Raw genomic sequence first — 21512 nt, forward strand, 5'->3', positions numbered from 1 at the left:
GGCAAAATTACTTCACACAAATGGGTAGGTCCTTCCCATCAGTTAGTGAGGCAGGTGCTAGCCATCTTAGTATAAGAATTTTATTTCAATTTCCTCCTCTTCTCAGTGAACACTCAGATCTCAGAATTGTTTTCCTATATTGTTGGAAACAGTTGTAGGTGGTGCCTTTCTGTTAAGCTCCAGATATCCGCTTCTTGGCCACACTGCAACAGTTAGCTCCCAGAAATTGCTAAAAGGCTTCCTAGCTGCAATGGAACGATATACAAAAATTACTGATAGCTACAAGACTGGAAATGTGGTTCACACGGCTCAAAATACTTGACAAGGATTTCAAAATACACATTGATGTTGCCAAGCACCTTCTTGCAGTTGTGGAGAAGGATTGGTTGACCTGCAGATGTTTAAACTGTCTTCAAACAGCTGGCTAGTCAAAAGTTAATATGCAGAAGTGGGGCTGTTCCAATGACCCAAAAACATATGACTGCAGTGAAATGCTAAGCATAGAACATCTGTTGGTCTACCTGCTTCTAGAGCAGTGGTTCTCAAACTTTTTGGCCTGTGGCCCACCCTGCTCAACACAAACTTTTCTGTGGACCTCCAGCCAGCTATCCATGATGACATGCAAGATGGGGTGGGAGTGCAGAGTCTGGAGGGGAGGTGGGTGAGGAGGGTGCAGGAGCAGGCTGAGAGTGAGGGGCTCTGGCCAGGAGATTAGGTGCAGGAGTGGGCTGAGGGTGGGGATCTGGCCGGAATTCCGGTCAATGGGAGCAGCGGGGAAAGCCTCCAGGTGAGTGGTTTCCTGCACTGCTGTTTCCCCAGCTGGGAGAGAAGGGAGCAACAGCATGCAGAGCTGCTTCCTCTGCCTGTCAACTGGATCTGGCTTGCGAGGCTCAGAGCTCCCTCCTGTGGTGGGAAGCCAGCCTCGCAAGGGGGGGAAGGTGTGTGGGGCTGAAGCACTTGTGCGTGGTTCCCGCAGTGAGGGTGAGGACTGAATCCCAAACCAAAGGCCAACCTGCAAGATGGCTGTGGACCACACTTTGAGAGCCATTGTTCTAGAGGACCTGTGCACCCTGGAAGATCTCACTGGGACTACACCCTGAGCCATATCATGTGCCCAATACATGACTGTGGTGGAAGAACATGAGAAGAAGCTAAAGCACCATCTTTCTTGCAGCATCAGTAGAAAGCAATGCACATTTTTCACATGCGCATTGAGAAGCTGAACATGGAAATGAGCAATTTGAAATGTGGGATTTGTGGGATTTCTCATGGGCTTGTCTGAGACCCTGGAACAAATTCCCAGAGGATCTAAGGATCAAAACAAACCTCACTACTTTCCATACCAAGTGCAGGACACATATTTTGAGCTTGCATTTTCACATATGTAGCAGTGTGCACATCTGACTGACTTATCAAATGGCGAACAAGTTGATTTGCTATTTGTGTTACATTTTATTGTCCCATTAGAATGCACAGCATAACAATACTATTTTAAAGTTGCTGACTGGTCTGAGTATAATACATACGAGCCATGTATTGTTATCTTTTTAATTTGGCTACTTTATTTTGTTTATATACATTCAAGATAGATTTTCCAGAAGGTGTTAATCTGACCATATAGCTATGACATATTATGTAAGAGGAATTCCCCTTACTCCATAAAAACATTACATTTTACTCATTCCTTTGCAATTTTAATAAGCAAACAAAACTTTATACTGTATTTGTTTATCTAAGGATAGCAGTGCCACAGAAAGCACGTAATCCAACATCATTGCTAGGCCCTGGCATAAATGCGTCATGGGAGTCAATCCTTGTTTTGAGGAATTTTAAAGCCTAATTTGTCCATAAATATCGTGAGATGGCTCCTGGCTTCAATTGGAAATTGGTACATCTGAAATAGATGAAAATAGGGATGGTGTTATGAAATTAGAGCTAAGAGAGTATTAGATCAAATGATCTTAATGCAAGGGGCAGGGAAAAGTTATTTCCCTGTGGAGAATTTCCCTAGGTGGTGGAAAGAGAAACCTTGGGCTTGAAATCGCATTTTACTGTGGTAGCTTCAAAGAAATGGAACCAGATGTACCCATCACCACCCACCAAGCCCCCATAGTAAACTAATTTGGCCAAATAGCCTAAACATACACAAAGCCATAATGACCTTTAATTCCTAACAGCTTCAGAAACTCATTAAAAGCAATAGTGGGTGCAAGGATCAGGAACTACTGGTTTCAACTTTCAGATGAGCTGTCTGAGACTCTAACCTTAGTAATGTAATGTAAGACTGCCTATGAGCAAGATGAGAATTATAAGTACCACTAACTAAGATATAGATAGAAGATGAAGTTGGACTATAATGAGAAGTGAAAAGTTTGTTGGTAATCTTTTCTGTTATTGAGGCAAAAAAATAAAAATGAAATAATTTCCTCACATGGACTTAGGTAGTAATATATTCACTCTTTCAGATGCACAAACTAATTTCTCCCCATGACTTCAAAGAGAAAAAAATCCCATAAGATGATCAAGCTATTTTTCCACTTTAAACTCTATTTTTGCTAATATTCTTCAAAGTTTGTTTACTTAAACTAATTTATCTTTGCTAATGACCGATTTCTCTTTTCCATAATCCATTTGAGACCATAAAAACATCTTCTTTCTAGTATATTAATCAAATCAGATGACAAGAGGGTGCCAAATCTGCTTTAAATTGCACTCAGTGTAAACGAAATAAATCTTGCACTGGAGTAACTCCAAAATGTTTGTGTGTCAAGGTCTAAACCAAGGCCTGCTAAAATTAATAGAATGTGAATCCTTTACATTAGTGTGAATTGCATCAGACTCTAAATAAGATCACATCAACTATCTACTTTCTGTTAGAAGAATGAAAGAAAAATGTGTGTAGTTCAACATGAACTGACATTCAACTCTTAACTGGTTAGCAGAAGCACAGGTATGTATGAATTTTATATATCCTAAGCTTTAATTTGCTAACTTTTGAATGAAACAGTGTTGGCACCAAATGCTCAGGCTCAGAGAGAAGTAAGGCAGCAGTAACCACAATGGGGATACTCAAGCTCATTGGCCAAATGAAAACCTTTGTATTAGCCCATTGGAAAAAAATACATATTTGGCAATTGCTGGATTAGAATTGTAGAATGGAGACAGTAAGTTTTAACTTGGAATGATCAGCTAGGCACATTGGAAAAGAGACAGGTGACCTTTCTGTACCTTGTTTTTCAGATGTAAGATGAAGATAATGATATGTACCTTCTCTTTCAAGAACTTGCCATCTTTGGATGACAAGCACATTAGCACTAATTATTAAACTTGGCAATGTGTTCATTCATAGTAAAACAAACAAACCTCCCCACCAACCAAAAAAAACCTAGCCTCTTCAATATATTAAGGAAAACTTAAATTACCCTTTTTTCTATGATTCCTAAAATGTTATTTAAACTGAGCTATTGGTGGCTTGATTATGGGACTAACAGTCGGAAGGATGAAAGAATAAGAATAAGAATAAATGCATGAAAGACACAATCCTTATTTGTAGGAGGCTCATGGTCAGGATTGCTAAAGAGACTAGGTGATGAGCGATCTTTGCAATCTTTTCATTTCTCCTAATCCTGAGGATGACAAGAGATTAAACTGTTAAATTATGGCAAATCTTACTTGGCATAAAAAGTGTGTTTTGGGGCTCCCTCCATGGTCACAGAATTGCCACCAATAGTCCCTTGTGCTCCCCATTGCACGGTGGTAAAATTATTTTCACTCTTATTGCATCTACAGGGTGCAGATCATACCACCCTCAGCATCTGTCCTCCCTTTGGAAGGTGTGAATATGAAAACATCATTTTTCCTGACTCCTGTGGCCAAGGAAGGGGTTGAGGAAATTATTGCGATCCTGGGCACCTACTACAATCTCCTGTGGGGGATGTAGTCTCATGGAAGCATGCTACAACTTTAAGAGCCTGGAGTCACAGGTACTGCCTAATACTGCATTCTAGTCACAGTCTGTTTGGTTAAAGCTGCCATTTTGAGGAATCGAAGAGCTGGTCTGGTCTTGTTATACTGGCACATGTACATTTTGGTAGATTTGCTAAAACTCTTTGATTACATACGTAAACAAATGAGTTCTGCTAACTGGATTTAACTTTTTGTTTACATTGACTAATTACCTACCCCTCAGACCTATAGCACCATGCAAATGTGAGCCAAAGCCCACTGGTCTCAATGACAAGTGCTAAGTCTACACTATTGCTGTTTTTCAGAAAAAGCTACACAAATTGCGCAATTTGCGTAGCTTTTTCTGATTGCTTTTCTGGAAGAGGCTTTTCTGCCATTTGGCCCCATCTAGACGGGGCCCAATGGCAGAAAAGCCTTCTCTTTTGGAGGAGCCCTTGTTCCTCATAGACCGAGGTATACAGGGCTCCCTGAAAGAGTGCGTTTGCTCTCCCACAAAAGAAAAGTGAAAGAGCAAATGCGTTTACTGGACATAGCGGAGTTTTTTCAGGATACCTGCCAGTCTAGATGTACCCAAGATGCCTGGTGAGCTGAGCCTTAGGATTGGGCTCTTGTGGCTTAACCTATTCCCATTCAAGTCTAAGAACAGTTTCCATTAACTTTAATTGTACAGGATGAAGTATCTAGTGAGAGGAATAATAATTAAAATAACATCTATAATACAACAAATTATAACAACAAAATATCGTGGGGCTCCAAAAAGCATGAAAAACACCATTAGGCAATTCCCAACCCTTTACAGTCCCAGCTACCAGTCCAGTCATGTTGCTGTGATTGTTTAAGGTTGAAAACACTCCTAATAAGGGCATGTCTTATATATTCAGCCTCCTATCTGTAGCTCTACAGGTTTGGCTGACGTGATGACTGAGTATCAACTATAAAGATGGACAAATGAAACTGCACAGTGGAAGGTTGCAGCAGAACACAGTGCTCTAATCATTATTATAGCAGAGGCATCTTTATTAACATAGAAAGCCTCTCAGTGTGAATTTCATGGATTCAGCTGTATTTCAACGGTCCTGAAAAATACAAGGTTTATGACTGACTAAAAGAAGTACAAGATGCTGTTCCTTTTCTGGACAGCTAGGAATAACACCTGATAGCTTTACAATCAAAATAAATACAAGGTGGGAAATACTATGCAAATGACCAAAAGAAATGACAATTGCACTGCTCACACAGACATGCTGTGGCTTGCTGCCAGTTAAATGCCTGGAGATTGTCTGCCAAGACAGGCAACAACAAGCTGGGGCACATGCTGAAGTCGTCCTCTCGATCACTAGCATAGCCCAGTGCTAAATCAGCTAGAATGGCAGGCACTGCGTTATGTTAGGGTGGCTGCCAAACTTCAAGTATAGAGCATCAAGCTGCCTGAGTAATGCAGGGCACAACTCCAAAAAGGCACTGCTATGCTTTTAAGTTGAGTTTCTGTGGATACCGATAGATCAGATGCTAACAGGAACACCAATAGGCAGTGACATACTTTGCCTAAGACCAGAAACCTCAGGGCCTTGTGAAGCCCTTCTATATACATTATCCCCAAACTACCTCTTCTGATACAACATAATTAGTATCACAAGTAAGCTGTCCTGCCAACTCCCTCTCTACAAGCCCCACACTCTCCTCCTTGGGATGCCTCAAGTGGGTATTAGGGAACCCTTTGGGTCTGAGGAGGGATCTTTCACCCTCTCTTCTGCTGTCCAGTGGCCAGGATGAGAATCTGAAGGTGCTAGAAGGTAAGTCCATCTTGGAGTAAACATTCTGATGTCAGCAAGAACCAGGGATGTGAATCTGACACTAGAGTGTGACACTACCCTAAGTTTCACACCCTAAGTTCCTACTCAGATATTCCCCTTTCTCTCACCTCTCCTAACCCACAGGCAATGATCCAACCAGACAAGCCCCAACAAAGTCTGGAACTGCTGCTATCAGTGAACTACTTGAGGCTCTAATCCTCTGGTGAAAGAGGCTGCTATGGAGTTTTTCCTATTTAAAGATGCTGAGTTAGTACCTTTCGGATTCCATCTCTTTCCCCACCCATGGGAGTTGGAAGTCTTGGCTTTTTCAAGGAGATTTCAGGGGACACAGTTCCCATTCTGTGCCCCTTTTACAGGAGTGGCATATATTTAATATAAAAACATAATGTACATATGTGTGAGAGAGAAAAAGATAATACTGTATATCTCCTTACTTTACTTCTCCCATTAAACACTGTCATGCGGCTTGTGAACTCCTTGAAGCAAGGACTTTTTTTTTATATCTGTGTCTTATATGGTGCCAAGCACCCTTGTGCTACTTAAGAAATAAGACAAACAGAAAGTCTGATTTGCACACGCAAATGTAGGGGTTGCTTGTGAAAAACTTTCAAGTTCAGCCTTAGAGATAGTTTAGAAAATTTGGTTCACAAGTCTCCCAACCAGCAATAATGAAAGCAAAGTTGTTCTGATGCCATTCATTCTACTTGCAATTGCTTCCAAAAAGTGTGTATAGAATTCACTTGAGGGAAATGTTCCAACACTTATCGTTTAGCAGTTCTATCATCAAACTAACAAACATAAAATACACGAATCTTCACAGAAGATAATCGGTCAGCTGAATATATCTGTAGTTTTACATATCCTGCTTATATCTTAACTTTCTCTGTTTTCTTCCTTAACACTTGCAATAATTTTGCAGCTTATTCCTAATATGCAGCCAACCACAGAACTGAGCTTCTTCCTGAAAGTGGGGCAATGGTAATATTCTTTCAGAGCAATAAGTGTTCTTTCCATGATTGCTACAGTTAGAAGTGAAAATGTTTATAATCCTCCCTACTGATGCTATCATGTTTCCTCCGCTTCATATTGTCTGAATAACAAAATGTGCGAAGTTAAATCTGGAGCAAAATTAGCAAATCCTGTAATTAATTTTAATTGAAAATAGCAGTTCAGTGAAATTCTTCTCATCTTAGTAGGGGTTAATGCTGATCTTTCCACAGGCCGCATATCCTAGAACAGAATTGAAAATGCACATGGCAACAAGAATATTCAGTTGCTCTATGTTGGTGCCACACACTAATTTAATTCCTTAACCCCAATAACACTTGTGCATTAAGAAGTTGGAGTCTGCAAACAAAACAGAAAAATAGCGCTGCTCAGAAGTTAATGAAAATATCAATAAGTCATAACATCAGGAACTTATCATCCACACTCTGATGTAAGGAAACTGTCCAGATATTAGTAGAATTATAGTGAATGAGATTATATTATTTGTTGAGGGAGGGTCTTCCAAACAATCAAAGCAGTAAAGCAGTTCAGTGCTTACATCACTTTTCAGCACCTTTAGAAAAGCTTCAATAATATAAAAAATTTTACGTGTGAAATGCCCTCACAATGCAGCAAGGGTACACAGACTGTGTTTATTTCTATGCTGGAACTCACTTAGAGGACTGTGGAAAAAACAGAATGCTGAAAATAGAGTAGATTTCCATAACACCTTTTAGCTGTTCTAACTTGTATACATGAGAAGCTTTTTACAGTCACTGTCATAATATGTTCAGTGTACTGTGCGCTCTTTTCTTATAAATGTTAGCAAAACAATGCCATTACTGCATTCTGGTTAAGGAAATGACAGAGGAACTGCATGAAGGACAAGTTTAAAATTCAATGGATGTGAGAATGTGTTATAACAATAGTTACAACTCTCTGCCTCTTCATCTCATCCAAGCTGCAATGTGGTGATTTTATATTGAAATACTCGTTAAAAATAGCCAAGTTGACAGAAAATGTACACTCTCACTTGCATTGCTATATCACCCTTCAAATTAGAAGTGCAAAAGTGTTGGAAACAAAATATCCCAACAGCTGAAAATAAGCAGCACAAGTCTCACACTACAACCTCTTGAGATCATACCAACACTTCTTCACATTTTTCTTTGGAGAGTGACAAGCTAAGAAAACAGAGAATAGGAAAAGACCCAACAACCAAATGTATTCTAATAAAAATTAGGGGATTTTGGCTCAAAAAACCCAACCTTCCCCTGTTTAAAAAACAGTGAAATATTTCATATTAAAATATTTCATATTATAACTGTTATAATATGACTATAATAACATTTTCCAATATAGAAAATATATGATGTATATGTACCATGCAGACAACTGTGTCTATATATAGACAAGTGTGTAGGCCAAGGGTGGGGGACCTTCGGTGCTCAGGCCATACATGGTTCATCAGGGCTAGCCACTGGTGGGCTGTCAGATGGTTTGCTTACCTGATCATCCATAGGCACAGAGCCACCAACACCCAGGGTTCACCATTCCTAGCTAGTGAGAGGTGTGGGAAGTGGTCTAGACTGGGCCATCACTTCCCATAGCTCCCACTGGCTTGGAACAGAGAACTGCGGCCATTGGGAGCTGCGGGGCTCCGTGCTTGCAGATGCTCTGGTAAACAAGCCATCTGGCGGCTAACTCTGATGAACTGTGTGTGGCCCATAGGTCAGAAATTCCCCACCCCTAGTGTAGCTCACAGGGTTCTTTGCATATTCTGGGTAGCCCAATTCCAAAACAAAAACCTTATTATCTTTCCAATCAAATTAATTGGAAAGCTTATAACACATACTATCTAAATTAATAATATCAACCTCCTAAATCAGGCAACTAATACACATATGTGAGATCACATATAGAGCCTGAGCACTGACGTTGTGATAAATTATAAAACCCATTTATTTAAAATTCTCCTCTCCATACTAGTTTAACAACATATTTGTCAGGTAACTCATGGGATAACAAGAAACCCTCTGCACAAGTGAGAAAACTTTAACCTGATAAAAGTGGTTGGCAGCTTTTAGCCTGAAGAAATTATGAGTATTTCTTCACTTTATCTCGTCCTGTTCTTCTTTACTGGGTATGCATTATTTCATGATGAAACGGTAATACTCGTGTATTGCTGTGCTGTTTGTTTTCCATGAAATAGTCTATTAATACAAAGTTATCCAACTACTGTTTCATCAGGATAATGTCAACACTGCAAATATTTTATAAATTTGATAATTTTAGATGTGGCTATATTTAGTTAATTATAAAATGGCCCTTATTAAAGGAACAATCTGATTGGGAAGCTGATTCCAAGATAAGCCAGAATTCAGTATAAAATACCCTCATGGATTATTCTTATGAATGAATAGACATCTCACTTGTTTTCTACAAGCAATTATATAATTTAAAAGTGAGTTTGTACAAGGATTACATATGAAGTCATGGAAAGTACTTGACCTCAGGCCTCACAATGCACTCAGTGTGTGGGTATTATTTATAAATGCATATTTTTAAAAACATTACCTCATCTATGCCCACACAGCCACCCACCAAATATATTTTGTTCTTCCAACCTCAAGACAGTCACTGAGTTAAAATTTAAAGCAATATATTTTCTTGTACATGAAGAGAATATGTTTCTAATAGGTATAATGTGATATGCATCTATATCTCAGACCCTGTAGAGTTGGTGTTTTAAAAAGGGGCAACTGAAAATAGTTATGAGCAAAATTAAATGGGTAGAAAAAATTAAACACAAAAAGTCAGAATGATAATTGCAAGTTTAAGAATGCTATATTAGATGACCCAAAAAACCACATTCCTCCTCAGAAAGTTTCTTCTGTTAAAAAGCCATGCTGGTTCAGAGAGGAAGTAAAAATAGCAACAAAAATATAAATAACACATGGAAAATGAGAAAGCTGATAATACTGAGTACAAACTGGTGGTCAGGATAAGCAGAGAACTGATAAGGGTATCAAACAAAAAATATATTGCTAGTAGGGCTAACAACAGTAAGAAGAAAATCTTTAAATATACCATAAACAAAGAAAATCTTAATAACATTATTGTTCTAATACTATAATGTCAGTCATGAAATAGATAAAGAAAAATATTCAATAAGTTTTTCTGTTTCGTATTTGGAAAAAGCAGAAACCTAGCTATCTTACAGTGACAAGGAAATTCTTTCTATTCTATCTGTAACTAGGAAAGATGTGAAAGAGCAAGCATTAAAATGTAACATTATTAAAATCAGCAGGCCAGATAACTTGGACCTAAGATTGATAAAATAATTAGTTGAGGAACTCTCTGAACCGTTAATGATGATTTTTAATAAATCTTAGAAATTCCAGTTTTAGGAAAAACCAGAGGTCTGAAGAAAAAAATTATATTTTTGCCAATATTTAAGAAATTTAAACAGGATGATCCAGGTAACTATTGATCAAATAACTTTACATTTATTCCAGGCAAAATCATGGAAAAGCTGATGCAATCTATGAAGACTTAAAGGAGGGTAGAATAATTAATACCAATCAACATGAAAATTAGGTCTGGTAAGAAAACTTGACTTTTTAATAAGATTATAAGTTAATTGATAAAGGTAGGTATGAACATAATATATTTAGACTTCTGCAAGGCATATGACTTAATTTCACAGGCTATGTCCACACTACAGCATTATTCAAAATATCTTATTTCAAAATAGTTACGTCAAAATAAGTTATTTCTAAATAATGCATCTACTCACAAAATGCCTTTTGAAATAGCGTTTTGCTATTTCGAAATAGAGCATCCACACTAAGTGGATGCTGAATCGCATTTAAGGCCAGCCGGAACCAGGTCTGGCAGGGCATCAGGTCAGGAGTTACTTTGGGTGGCTGCTGCCTGAGGCTACCTGAGGCCTGTGCTTAATGGGACCCCCCCCCGGACAGCCGGTTCTCAGCTTTCCCTGCTTGCTTGCCTACCTCGATGAGGGACAGCAAAGCATTTTGTCTTTGCGTGCTCTGGTTGCCTTCACTCGGGACACCTCAGCACTCTGCAACATGGAGCAAAAGCTGCCCCTAGGCACTCTGGTGCTTCTCGTGGATGTGCTGCTGCGAGCCAGGATGCACTTTCTGCAGGCTGCCATCCGGGAGGTCCATCGGGGGGCTGTCAGTATCCAGGAGACCATGCGGAAGAGCTTCCACCCTGAGGAGCACTAAGAGCCTCTCTGGTCTGCCCACTGGGGGGCTTATACCTCATTCCTCCCTCATGACCTTCCACTTACCCCTCCCTAACCACCCTTCCTGATGTAAAATAAAATACACATTTTTTCATGAACACAAACTCTCTTTATTTAACAAAACTGGGGGTGGGGTGGGGAATGAAACTCTGGTGAGACTGGGGAAAGGAGGAGAGAGAGGGGAAAGGAGAGAGTGGGAGAGGGAAGGGGAAACCTGTGAGGAGGAAGCTGGAAGGGGGAAGAAGGGGGAGGGGAAGCTCAGAGTGCTTTTTCGATGAGCTTTTGCAGTGTGGACGCTCTCTTATGGAAGAAGTTTTTCTGGAAGATCTCTTCTGGAAAAACTTCTTTCAAAAGAAGCCTACAGTCTACATTTAGCCTGCATTGGCTTACTTGGCAAAGTATGATCATTTGAACAACAAGCATTTTAGTACAGTAAAGGCACCTAAAAGCAAAGAATGTAGATCACACTTACAAGATGGTAGATAATATCTGTGAATACAGTGAAAATGAAAAAGACACTGGTGTTTTAATGTGAATAACCAACTGAACATGATCTCCCAGTGCCATGCTGTAGCCAAAAGGGCAAGCACCAAAGAGGAGCAGGAAGTTGGCATTAGCTTTATAAATGGTACAAATTTATAAGCTTTATAAATGGTACAAATTGTTTGAATGCTCTGTTCAGTACTGGTGTCCTCACTTCTTTTAAGGATGCTGAAAAATTGGGAAGAATCCAATAAAGAGCTACAAGAAATAGTCAAGATTTAAATAGGTAACCCAAGAGAAGGCTAAAAGGTTATTTATCCATGGTCTACAAGTACCTTTATCAGGAAGAAATTTTTGACAGTACAACACTTTAATCTAGCAGAAAAAAGCATAACAAAATCTAATGGTTGGACACTGAAGCCAGACAAATACAGACTAGAAAGGTGACACAAATTTTTAAAGGTGGAAGTAATTAACTGTTAGAATATCTCACTTAGAATGGTGGTGGACTCTTCATTCTTTGAAGTTTTTATACCAAGACTTGATATCTTTGTAAAAAGATATGCTGTTGTTCAAACAGAAGTTTTGGGCTTGATGCATAAATTACTGTGAAGCTCTATGGCCTGTGTTACACAAGAGATCATAATGGTCCCTTCTAGTTGTAAAAAAAAATCTTTGAATCTATGGTAAGATAAATATAGTGTATAGTGCCTTTCAAATAAAAACTACCACAAAATGCTTTACATAGTTGAATAACAAAGAAAAAACTTATCACACCATCTGTATGTCATATAGATGAACAAATTTAAATATACATACACTCATCCTATTTACCTTTATTTATTACAGTTACATCTGTTTGGCTACATAAGCCCACTTTTTTAAGGCAGTGGCACTCAAATCTACCAGTTACTTCAATGGGAACTGTACCTCTTCAGAACTGCTGAAACATCTTGCAATTTATATATCATATTTGTCTAACTATTAAGTTGTGTATCTTTTTAAATATATAAATAGTCATCAAAAATATGTTTGCACAATGTCATCTTTTATACAAAACACATGAATTAAGCTCACCACTCCAGAGTAATAAGGCCACACATAGGATACGTCTAGACTGCGTTCCTTTTTCAACAGAGGCTTTGTTGACAGATATTGTCGACAAAGCCTCTGTCGAAAAAGAGGATCTATACTACAACCAGTACTGTTGACAAAGCAAGCCACATTTTCGAAAGAGAGTCTAGACGCAGTCTTTCAAAAAAGCACAGTTTGCATACAATAGCGCTTTTTTTCAACCAAGTACTATCGAAAAAAGGCGTTATTCCTCATAGAATGAGGTTTACCGCCATCAACAAAACCGCCGTGTTCTGTCGACTTACTGTCGACAGAATATGGCGGTAGTGTAGAAGCAGGTACAGTTTAATTTTGCAAGTTTATATGCCCTTGCAGAAACCTGAAGACAGTCTTTTCTAAGAAGAGATAGCAATATGTATTTTAATCATTTATGTGTAGCATCTGATATCTACAAAATATTTAATAAGGAATTTTGTTCTGACCATTATTGAAAAGTCAATTACTTTCAAATAGAAGGGATAGTCAAGATAGGTTGGGCAGGCTCCTTATTTGTTTTTTTTCTGACAATGTTGGTGAGTATATATGAAAGTGAAAAACTAAGAGTACTGTTTTGAGTGTGGTGCAGTAAAGCATAACATTTCCAGAATAAAATCCTGACTCCACTGAAGTTAATGGTAAAACTCTGGCCCCTGGTCTACCCAATCGAATTAAGATGCACACTTCAGCTATGTTAATTGCTTAATTTGAAGTATCTAAACACCTCAGTATACAAAATTTAGGTCTTAGCACTGGAAAATGCTCTTATTGTTTTATTTGTATTTGATGGATTAGCTTTTAGCATTCTAAGAACATACAATGTCATACTTTGTGTATTTACAGTAACTGCAGGTAGACAACTCTTCACTTTCATGACTACTAAAGTTCACTCTTAAAAAATTGTGACTTGTGGATTGTGCAACAATGAATAAACCAAGACAAACATGCTTTTAAATTCCCCCTTCAACAGATATCCCCACAAGAAAATGGCTGGCATGACACTGCAAAGATTCCTGATGTGTATTTAGTCCTAGGGGAATTCTGCAAAGGTTGCATTTGGAGCCATAGTAAAATTTCAGAATTTCCCCAGGATATGTATGAAATGTTGCTGGATGGCAACAGCAATATCCTGTCCTTATGCAAGGTGATGGGAGAGTGTAGAGAAGAATTGAGCAGGGCAGTGGGTCATGAGTCATCCTGCTGGCATAGTCCATGTTGGCTCCTGGGGAGACGATGGTAACAGCAATCTGTAGTGCACCTTACTATTCTATCAGGGAGGAGAAGTGCTTTCACCTCTTTGAGCTCTTGTTGCCAATTGTCATATGTGCAGAAGGGCCTTGACACACCTTCAAGGCAACATATTACATTTCCTAGACATCAGGATGCACATGCAATACCCTAGCCTAAATCCTAAGATTCATAAAAATGCTAGGCAGGTTATCCTACCCTCTTGGCTGCGGTAGACTGAGGGAGATGTGGTGAGAGGAAGACTCATAACCTTTTTTCAGCCCCTTTTTAGCACACCAACACAAGGACAGGTAAATTTTAGTAAAAAGATATCTACATTGTTTTTATTATTTTTAATAACTGATTTTTTTTGCTGTGCACAACAGCACCAATCATGGTGTCATTTAGAGTTCAACAAATAGTATTTATGTCAGAATATTTTGGGAGATCTCCTCTTTTTTCTCCATAGTGGTATTTTTCCAGGATATTCTACTCACTTGGCTGCCAAAAGGTTTACAGTAGTTATTTCTAGCTGTCTGATGTTTGTGTTGGACTGAATTGCATGATGTACCATCATTGTGCACATGCTTACATCTTTGATAAGTTTTGGCTACTCCAAGGTAGAACATCGTTCATATAATTTTCTTATTGCATATACCACAAAAAATGAATTTTTCACGTTTTCGTCTTTCTCTTGTTAGTTACTCAGACCTTGTGTTATTAAAGGTGTGTCCTGATAAGAGAGTTTGCTTATCTAGTTGCACTACTGATTTTAATACTGCAGACAAATAGACCAGCAGAAAGTTATTTGATGTTTTGTGTTTCTTATAGTCTCTCTATTGATCTAGCATTGTATTTTACAGAAATGAATCCTGAATGTTTTCAATGTAGTTACATATTGTGCTGCATACCTGGGAACCAATGGTGATGAATGATTAAATAAAGCGATTTGGCAAACAACAATCCCAATGTATTATTGTACCTGTCAACTCTCAGATCACTAGCAGAGCCTGGAAAATGAAATGCTCACTACTTTTAAGGGCACTCCAACATGTAAGCACTGTACTGATAAATACTATGGCTGCTCACAAACATCTGCCATCAAGAATAAAAACATAACCACTCTTATCAACATATTTTAAGAGGTTAAAGGGTTACATGTTCACTCATTTCTAGGAATGTGACAGTCCTAAGAAATAAATTAGCAATTGTGTTATTCCTCAGATATTTGTCAGTCACATGCACTGCATGTGTATATTAAGGATGTAAAAATCCCATTTAATTGCTTAACCAGTTAAACATATTATTTAACAGTTAACCATATAAAGGGGCTTAAGCGGGGGTAGGGGGAAGGCATCCAGGCCCACTGAGAACAGAGGTGGGGAGCTGCTCCAGGCCCATTTGTAGCTCCAGGCCCATTTGTTAGCATTTAGAGGTTTTATTAAGTCACAGACCTTGTTAAAGATATATCTACTACAGGTTGGACCTTGCTGGGGATTTACTAGACCAGGGACGGTCCCTCCTCTCATGGCCATGCTGCCATCGGGCTAGGGCTCCAGGCTGCCTCAGCCTGCCCCCTCGGGGCTCTCCCTGGCCCGCTGCTGCCAGGGCTGGAGCTCCACAGCCAGAGCTGCGCAACCACCTGGATTTGCAACAGGGGCAGAGGTCTGCAGCCACCTGGCTCCACAGCTGGGGCAGAGCTCTGTGGCCCAGGTCACAGCTCCCTGGCTGCCACGGGCTGGATCTAGAGTTCCCCAGCCGCTGGAGCAAGAACGTGTACAGAACTCTGTGGCCAGGGCCAGAGCTCCCTGGCTGCCGCTGGGGCTGGAGCTCCCTGGCTAGGGCCAGAGGTCCACGGCTATTGCCAGACTAGAGCTCCCCGGCCACAGGGGGCAGGGAACTCTGTTGTGCCAGAACTCCCTCCCATGCCATCTGTCCTCCCCGACCCCCACACTCTGATCTCCTGGCTGAGTTGCTGGTGCCCCCTACAGCGCTCCTGCCCCACTGCCAGACCTCCCTCTTCCTGGGCTCTGTAGTCCACGAATGTCTGTAGTCCATTCTGGACCACAGATGTTGCCGGACCAGGGAGTCCCAGTTAAGGGAGGTACAACCTGTATAAATATTCAAGTGAGTTTGTCTGCCTGTCTGTTCAAAGGCTCCTTCTAAGCAGGCAGAGGAACTACAGCTTCCTCTTATCATTACTTAGAGCAAAGTAAGGGTCTGGTTGTGACAGTGTGACTGCCACCAGGTGGATTTGAACCTGGGATCTCTGGAGCTTCGGGTAAGAACCGCTATTGCTTGAGCTGTAAAGCCAGCTGCTTCTCAGCTTAGGCTGTCGAGTTCTTATCTCTGGCAGTAAGTGGTTTAAGTGCTACTACATGGGATAGTGAACAATACTAGGGGTATGTCTAGATTACAGCTCTTTTGCCATCCCTGTAAACTTCATTCTACGAGGAAAAAGGGATGTATCGAAAGAGCAGGTTTTTCCAAAATGTGGTGCTGCGTAGATGTGCCGAATTTTGGAAAAGCCTCTTTTGACAGAAAAGTGGAAAAAGATATGCAAATTACGCTTTGCAATTTGTGTATCTTTTTCGACTTACCTTTGTAGTCTAGATATAGCCTAGGTGTGTGGGTTACACCAGGACTATGGGATGTGCCTGGAATGGGATTGCTTCTCATAAAACCATACAGAAAAGACACAGAATCACCAGGCAGGTGAAAGGGGCTGGCTGGGGGCATGCCCATCCACCTGGACTGCCTCAGCCCTGAGCCTCCTACCCCCTAGCACCGTTTAGGAGGGCGGGGGTGGGGGTGACGCTAAAGCGCCCTGACAATTAATATAGGAAGATTGCTGGCTGTTCTCCTTCATCAGTGAGCACATGGACAGTGAACAGTTTGCTCCATTCCTCACTCTGGCTGGGGAGCGCAGGGGACAGGTGAACATGGATCTGTCCTAGCTGGGGGACATGCACTTTTCTCCTGGCTGCAGCAGCCATGGAGAGGCACTTCATACCTGGTCTAAAGCTGCTGCGGTGAGGGTTGGGGTTGTCTTCTCTCCCCGAGGCAGCAGCCTGCATACTGAGCCCATCATCCCAAGGCCCACCCCACAGCAATGATTTAAATGAAGAAAAACAAAAATTAATTGAGTTAAGGACCTGAGCGATGTGAGGTAAATCTTCTGCTAGATATATAGCAAGGTCTTTTTGTGACCTGATAAAACCTACATATTTTCAAGGATATGTCACATGCAGTGGGAAAGCATAAATTACTTGTGTCATTACATGTTTTTCTGTGTGAACTTATGGGTAGAAAACTATTTAATAGAAGACAAGGGAGTCTGTTGCTGTTGTCTTATTTGGAAGTAAGCCAGAAATTCTTTGGAGCCTGTTGATGTAAATGCCATACCAGGTTTAACTGTCAATTGAAAAGCTTACTCAAAGTATTTCACACAAACATCTCTAGCAGATGGAATGAAAACAAGCTCCAATGGTAAACAAATATCCAGATGACCTAGCAACAGCTAAATTAGGAAACAAGAAAATATTAAACATAAAGGACCACTTCACCAACCCAGCCTCCCTCTTCTAGATTTTGCATAACCTTGCTTTTTTATTGAACCTATCACTTTTTCCCTCTGTCACTGTATCCAGTTGTCTTACATCCACACTTTTCTTTTGACTGCAATAGATCCTCATGTTGTGGCTCTTATACTATGTCCCACATTGCTTCTTCCACAGAGAAAAATCTAGTGTCCCTTCCCCCAAGCCATCTGTCTCTGTTAGTCTCTGGCTAACTGTTAATTTAAATTTATCTTGGAAGAAAGGCTGGAGTCTTGCCCCTGAAGGACACTGACAAGCATGAGTTCAGGTGTCGACGCCTGCAGGTATGGAGCTTTGAGGGAAATACAACATTTCCATCCCTAGTGATGTGGTCCTCTTTTGTGAAACTCAGTGGTAGAAAGTAAAGTGAAGGAAATGGGTGTTTTTAGAGATCTCAGAAACCTAAAAATAATGAAAGGCTACATAGAATGATGTAGCATCTCTGGAAACAGCCACAAAAATTATCCTGCTATCTAATAACTAGCACAGCAGGCTGGAGTTGTTTATAATCTACTATAGTTGGGTCAGGTGCTTATGACTCACAGAAAAGCAAAAACAAAAACAAAAACAAACCAAAAATCCCAAAACAAAAAAACCAACAAACCCTCACTGACGTGGCCCCTAACTGAAAAGCAGACTCTCCCCAGATTCCCCTTGCACATGAGAGATTAGGGGGGACCCAGTCTAGTAGATTTTGTGTGCTCCAGTCCTGCTATGGGGTGGCATGGGGTCGGCCTTGGGGGCCAGATCCAGGCAAGCTGGGGGGCTGCATTTGGCTCCCAGGTCTTAGATTTCCCACCCCTGGTTTAAAGCATATTTATATCTCTGCCACTGTATAATGAGGCATATCATATGTCTGATGACAAAACTGTTGCCAGATAACATGATTTTACTTATTGTAACTTAGATAACTTCAATGTTTGCTGGTATCAATGTATTTTTATTGTCTTGAAGTATATCATGCAAAATGTTTTTCTTTATAATCCACACCCATCCTTCCCTCAAAATATCTTATGCTATCAGTTCTGGCATTAGCCCGCCATCACAAAGGCTTTTTCAGTATTTAGCTGCCCTTGTTTTTCCTACAGACAAATAAATGAAAATTACGTAAACCATCACTTTACATTATTGGATCTGGAAGGCTTTTTTTTTTTTGGTCATCACAGTGATGACTAATCTTGTCACAGTCATTAAAAACCTTTCTCTCCCCTCATAATAAGCCATTCCCAGGAAAAGTATACAATATAAACAAACTAAAGTGGCGTTTCTTATATACCACACCCATTGTGCATTTCTGCTGCCCTTTCTGAAGGATTTAAATGCTTTGACAATAAAAACAACAGCTTTCATTTATGTGAACGAAAAGCACTTGTTCTAAGAGATAGACAACAAACAGAAGAAAAAAATTGGCTACTTATTTTCTTCCCCAGGCCTCCATAATGGTTTGCCACATGTTTTGCATCTTGTAAGCCAAAATAAGAGCATATGAATTGTAGCTGTATAGCTATACTTAATTTATATTTCAAAAGCCTGGCTCTGGCATATCTGACACTCACTTGGACCTTAAAGCAGTGAGAGCCTTGCCAGAGGAAATACCAGTAATCTTTCACTACACAGCCCAGATACTCCAACTGACATACTTCTTGGCTAGGAAACAGTCTGTAAAATGCAACTCACTGAAGCATATCATACCCATAGAGCACAGAAGCTGACTTAATGGCAAAATAAAATGCTTCAGCAACTTCGCTGTGAGGGATTCACAACATAATTTCAACAGTGAAATGTTGCATTCATTGTTTCTTCTCTTTAAAATATATATCACAAGACCATAGCTGGAGAATCCTGCACTGTGGCACTGAAGGGAGGGGGAGCACAGAAGTAATAATGCACAGAAAGAAAATGATAGGTAAATATTGTGGAGTGGCACTGACCTACCTTATGCAAATGACACCACTGTGTATTTTAAAACATGTTTTTTTTACCCCCGCCTCACCTGCCAGTCGTCTGTCTCTTGTATTTTTCCAGATAACATCCAGGGCTCTAGCAGTAGAGTCTCTGATATGATCACTAAAAGATCTTCTCAAAGGGGGTTTCCCTGGGTGTTCCATAATGCAGTGCAGAGTATCACACATCCACAATAAAACTGCAGCAGTGTGGCCACAGGATAATGGGCATTCTTTGCTCTGTTCTCTGTCTGAAATTTCCTTCACGAGGCCGGTCGTTACTTTGTAAAATTTGTCGTCAGCTTTGCAGAGCCCCTTCCCTCAAGACTCAGGCATTGCAGTTCTCACTGCGGACACAGGAAAGCTCAGACTGCAGGCAACCTACTGGAAAGCTGCCAAAGTCAGAACTGCTGCTACATCTGGAAAGGCTTACAAATGAGCTAACGGTACACTCGTTTAGATTTGGAGCTTTATTTGTGGATATCTATATGATTCTAGCTTCCTGTTTAATCAAATAACTTACTGAGCACATACTTGCATGTGCATTTATTAAGATAACATGTCTCTGCTTAACTGACATTTCAGGTACTCTTTCATTTTTTTGAGAGGAATAAAGTAAGAAATGGGAAACAGCTATTTTTCCTGACTTAGTTCTTTTATTTTATTTTGTTACCTTATTTTTCTCACATTTCACTCTGTGGCATAAGGTGATTTAGGGCCTCATTCTGCCATCCTGATTTCCACTGAGTAATTTCTTACTCTACAAGTAATATTGTTAGCTGCAGTACATAAGGGGAGGGGTCAGAATTGGATCCTTCTTATCCTTAGCTGAAAGGGAATGTAAGACCCCACACTCTAAAAGGTTCTTGCAAACTCCAGTGACCCTGAATGAAGCCAGCTTGACCTTGCTCAGCTTGACCTTGCACTTCCCCAATGAAGGAAGGAATGAAGGGGGAGTTGACTCTCCACTGGCAGTTTCTGAAGTGCCCCTGGCAACGTGTGACTAGTGCAGTGCCCAGCCTATAAACCTTACATGTGTCTAATTTCCTTTGAAATCAATGAGAGTGATGTGTATGTCAGGACTTCAGGGGCAGGTTGTTCTGGAATTAATTCAAGCAGCAACTGAACTTTTAAAAGTAGATTGTGATACTTCTCATGAAAATAGCGCCACCATTAAAATTAATTGCTGGATTTCACATATAGATCAGCCCACACCGATCAAATTACAGAACCAGGCCCAGAGATTCTATCCTGGTGGTGGTGGAGTTTTAAAATTTTTAATACTTTATTCTCAAATTTAAAGAGCTGTTATTTAAATATGCATTTAATTAACTTACTTCACACCTTCCTATCTGTTATTACCTTTTCCTTTATCTTTGTTGCCATTATTTCTTCTGGGCCAAATTCTGGTCTCATTTACAGTATTGTGAATCAGGAACTTCTTCACTGATCAGAAGTCCCCAGGATTTACATGTGAGAGTAGAATTTGGCCCTGTGTTTGTTTAATGCAGGCTGTAAGCTCTTCAGCTCAGGGTTTTGTCTTTTAAAAAAATGTCTATAAAGCACCTATAAACTCTGTTTTACTGCATAAATATTAGAGTAAAAATAATAGTAGAACTATAATTTTGCACCCCTTCTACACCTTCTGCTCTCTGATGGTGGCAGTGGGTAAGGAAACAAGTCAGTCTCTTTATGTAGACAACTGTGCTTTCTGGGGTGTCCAGAGAGATAATCTGTAAACATTCTTATGCCCCTGAACTGCTCTGCTTTTATAGCCACAATTGTGTGACAATTGATGTGTGACAATTGATGTGTCAAAATAAATAGTTCCCACCTGCCCTACATCTTCCATTGTATCGATCAATGGTGGAGATGCATCAATACTGAACCCCCCCCCCCACTTTTTCCTATTATTGATGAACTTGAAGTAGGCATTATCTTCAACTCTAGTGCTCAATAAATGTATCTCCATAAGTTATCTGAGCCACATTGCCCTAAAGTTGAAAAGAGCAGGTGAAGAGATAGCAGAGTCATGAGTTTGTTCAGCATAGTTAGTAAAGCAAGCAATTCTTGGGTTTAAGACAAAGTATTGCACATATCCTGGATATGG

The 21512-nt window shown here is 40.1% G+C and overlaps 1 protein-coding gene across 6 annotated transcripts in view; it reads right to left on the minus strand.

Annotated features, from left to right (window-relative positions):
* Window positions 1-21512, minus strand: part of DLC1 (DLC1 Rho GTPase activating protein) — a 385314-nt gene that overhangs the window by 137357 nt on the left and 226445 nt on the right. Inside the window, exon 1 of one of the 6 annotated variants that reach the window (XM_006113507.5) lies at window positions 19453-19819. The exons of the other annotated variants lie outside the window; for them this stretch is intronic. Within the exon in view, the coding sequence (XP_006113569.1) occupies window positions 19453-19591 (139 nt within the window). The 5' untranslated portion in view covers window positions 19592-19819. Of the gene's footprint in view, window positions 1-19452; window positions 19820-21512 lie in introns of those variants that run through there. 6 annotated transcript variants of the gene reach the window in all.

This window comes from Pelodiscus sinensis, chromosome 4 (assembly GCF_052426305.1).
Source record: "Pelodiscus sinensis isolate ZL-2025 chromosome 4, ASM5242630v1, whole genome shotgun sequence".
NCBI lineage: Eukaryota > Metazoa > Chordata > Testudines > Trionychidae > Pelodiscus > Pelodiscus sinensis.